General features: G+C 58.8%; 1 protein-coding gene across 1 annotated transcript in view; it reads right to left on the bottom strand.

Annotated features, from left to right (window-relative positions):
• Window positions 1-2229, bottom strand: part of NOTCH2 (notch 2) — a 92487-nt gene that overhangs the window by 24679 nt on the left and 65579 nt on the right. Inside the window, exon 11 of the mRNA XM_012730013.1 lies at window positions 2068-2178. Coding sequence (XP_012585467.1) covers window positions 2068-2178 — 111 coding nt within the window. The remainder of the gene's footprint in view (window positions 1-2067; window positions 2179-2229) is intronic.

Raw genomic sequence — 2229 nt, 5'->3', positions numbered from 1 at the left:
GCGCCCAGGGCGGCCGGAGCCGCGCTACGTGCTGGCTGTCTCCAGGTATCGGAGGCACCGGCAAACCTCGGGGGACTCAGAGGAGATCAGGGCTCCCTGGTGGTGTGTGTGGGGGGCGGGAGAGTCTCAGCACTAAGAAGCTGTCTACAGCCACCCCGGCTCGTGCCCATCCCGGCCAGGGAGGGGCCCCAGGGCGCAGCAGACCCCTCCCGCTCCCCGCGGCCCCCTCGGCAGTGGCGTTCAGTGGAGCCGCCTGTTCTGCTCCCCGCTCTGTCTCTGGGGCGTCCTCTCACCCCCCTGCCCCCCGCAACACCGTTGGCCTGTACCCCAGGCCTTGTGTGAATAAAAAAAAAAAATCTTCAACAAGTCAGCTGTCACCGAGGAAGCTGCTCCTCTGGACACCACTGAGGACTCAGAGACCTTTGTCACTAGTTGAGCGCAAACTCATCTTTCCAGCTAGTCGGCCTCCTACAGTTCTACATGGGGGGGCCTCGCTGAGCTGGGAGGCTCAGAGAATGGACCAGTGAGTACTTCAAGTTACTTGAGAAAAAAAGGCGTTTCCTTTCATTTTGAGAATGTGTTCACCCGTTTTCTGCCCAGCAGAGTATTCTACGCATAATTTGACTGTCCTCTGGTACCGGGGGGCCTCTCCGAGTAGACCAGTTCTCAATGTAAAACAAGTTGCTTCAGGTACTTTCTGAAAAAGAGGCTCTAAGCCCCGACGTCACAGATTGTGACGGTCTGGAAAGCACAGTTTTCACAATCCAGGTAGCACAGCTCCTACTTTTTGAGATCTCTGGCGTCGGCTACTGCTAGTCATCACGTCGTAAGGTTAGTGATCAGGATATATAAAGCTCAAGGGAGTCACTTTCCCCTCGAAAACAAACCCAAGTGCTTTGAAAAGATGTCTGCTGCAGGTCCGAGTACCTGCCCCCCAAAAGGCACGCTGCCCGTGAGGCAAGCGCTCTCCTTTATAAACTCCAATAACTGAGGTTGTCTAAATAGTCCAAAGAGATGTAACGTTTAAAACAACTCTTGACCCTGGACATGAGTGGGGAAAGTCACTGCTCTGAAGGAATTTATAAATTACAAAAGATACAGTGTCCTGATTCAGATACAAACATGTATTTTCACTGTCAAAGAGTAACCCTGAATTTAGAACAGGAAATTCCAAATGTAACAGACACACACCTCTCAAAGGAAGGGCACTCACAGCATTTCACCCTCCACTGCACTCCAAGCCGCTCGTGGTGGTTTTTGTGGTGAAGACCCATAATTTGTAGTGGGTGCTGTCTTCCTCCCAAGCATTTTACTAATAGCTTGTTTTTAAAAGCTGTTTCTTTGGTCTCAACCTCTGAGCACCGAGAGGTGGTAGATACGGAGGAAGCGGGTGCCCGGCACGCTAGAGCAGACACCCGCCTCACGGGGACGCCTCGTTCAAAAGCCCTGAGGGGCTCCCCCCGGCTCACGGCGCCCGCCAAAGGGAACATCGTCCCCTCCGGGTGACGCAAAGGAGGGGGCGGGCGCCGAGGGCGCCTCCCCATGGACCCGGGGGTGTCAGGAGAGGCCTGGGGTCTCCCTGGGGGCCTCGAGCCTTTCTGACCAGCAGGGACACGAGATAAGGTTGCTCAGCGGCAGGAGAGGTGGGCGGTGGGCGGAGGGTCACGGTCTCGAGGAATCACCGCGGGTTTCAGCTTAGCAGCTGCCTTCTGGTGCCCTCCGGCGCCCCAGCCCCGTGACAGCACGCTCACACAAAGCCGCTGCACAGACCCTCACCTAGACTGGCCCCCAGAGACACTCGCCGCGGAGGTGCCCACAGTCATGCCGCCTTTGGGAGCGGCACAGCTCAAGCACATGACGGAAACTGTGGTCCAGGCGGCGCGTCAAGACCCTGCGCCCGAACCCTGGCGCCGCAGTGTCCGGGCGGCGCGAGCAGAGCTGGAGCGAGGAGCCCAGAAACCGACGCCTCGCCGACGAGGGACAAGGCACGGCCACTTCTGGAGGAGAAGCTCCCTGAGGCAGCCCTCTCCGGGATGGCCGCGCGAGGGGCCGCCGGGGGAGGCGCACCTGTGAATCCGGGGGGGCAGACGCAGCTGTACTGGTTCACTCCGTCCAGACAGACTCCGTGGGCGCAGGGGCTGCTCGCACAGTCGTCGAAGTCGATCTCGCAGTTGACGCCTGCGGACAGGGCAAGGAGAGGCCGTTCGCGCCCCGCGACGCTGCCCGCCG

The sequence above is a fragment of the Condylura cristata genome, unplaced genomic scaffold (genome assembly GCF_000260355.1).
Source record: "Condylura cristata isolate star-nosed mole 26May11 unplaced genomic scaffold, ConCri1.0 scaffold00026, whole genome shotgun sequence".
In the NCBI taxonomy this organism is placed as follows: domain Eukaryota; kingdom Metazoa; phylum Chordata; class Mammalia; order Eulipotyphla; family Talpidae; genus Condylura; species Condylura cristata.
Note: the sequence above shows the minus strand (reverse complement) of the source record. Positions and strands in the feature narration are given on the sequence as shown.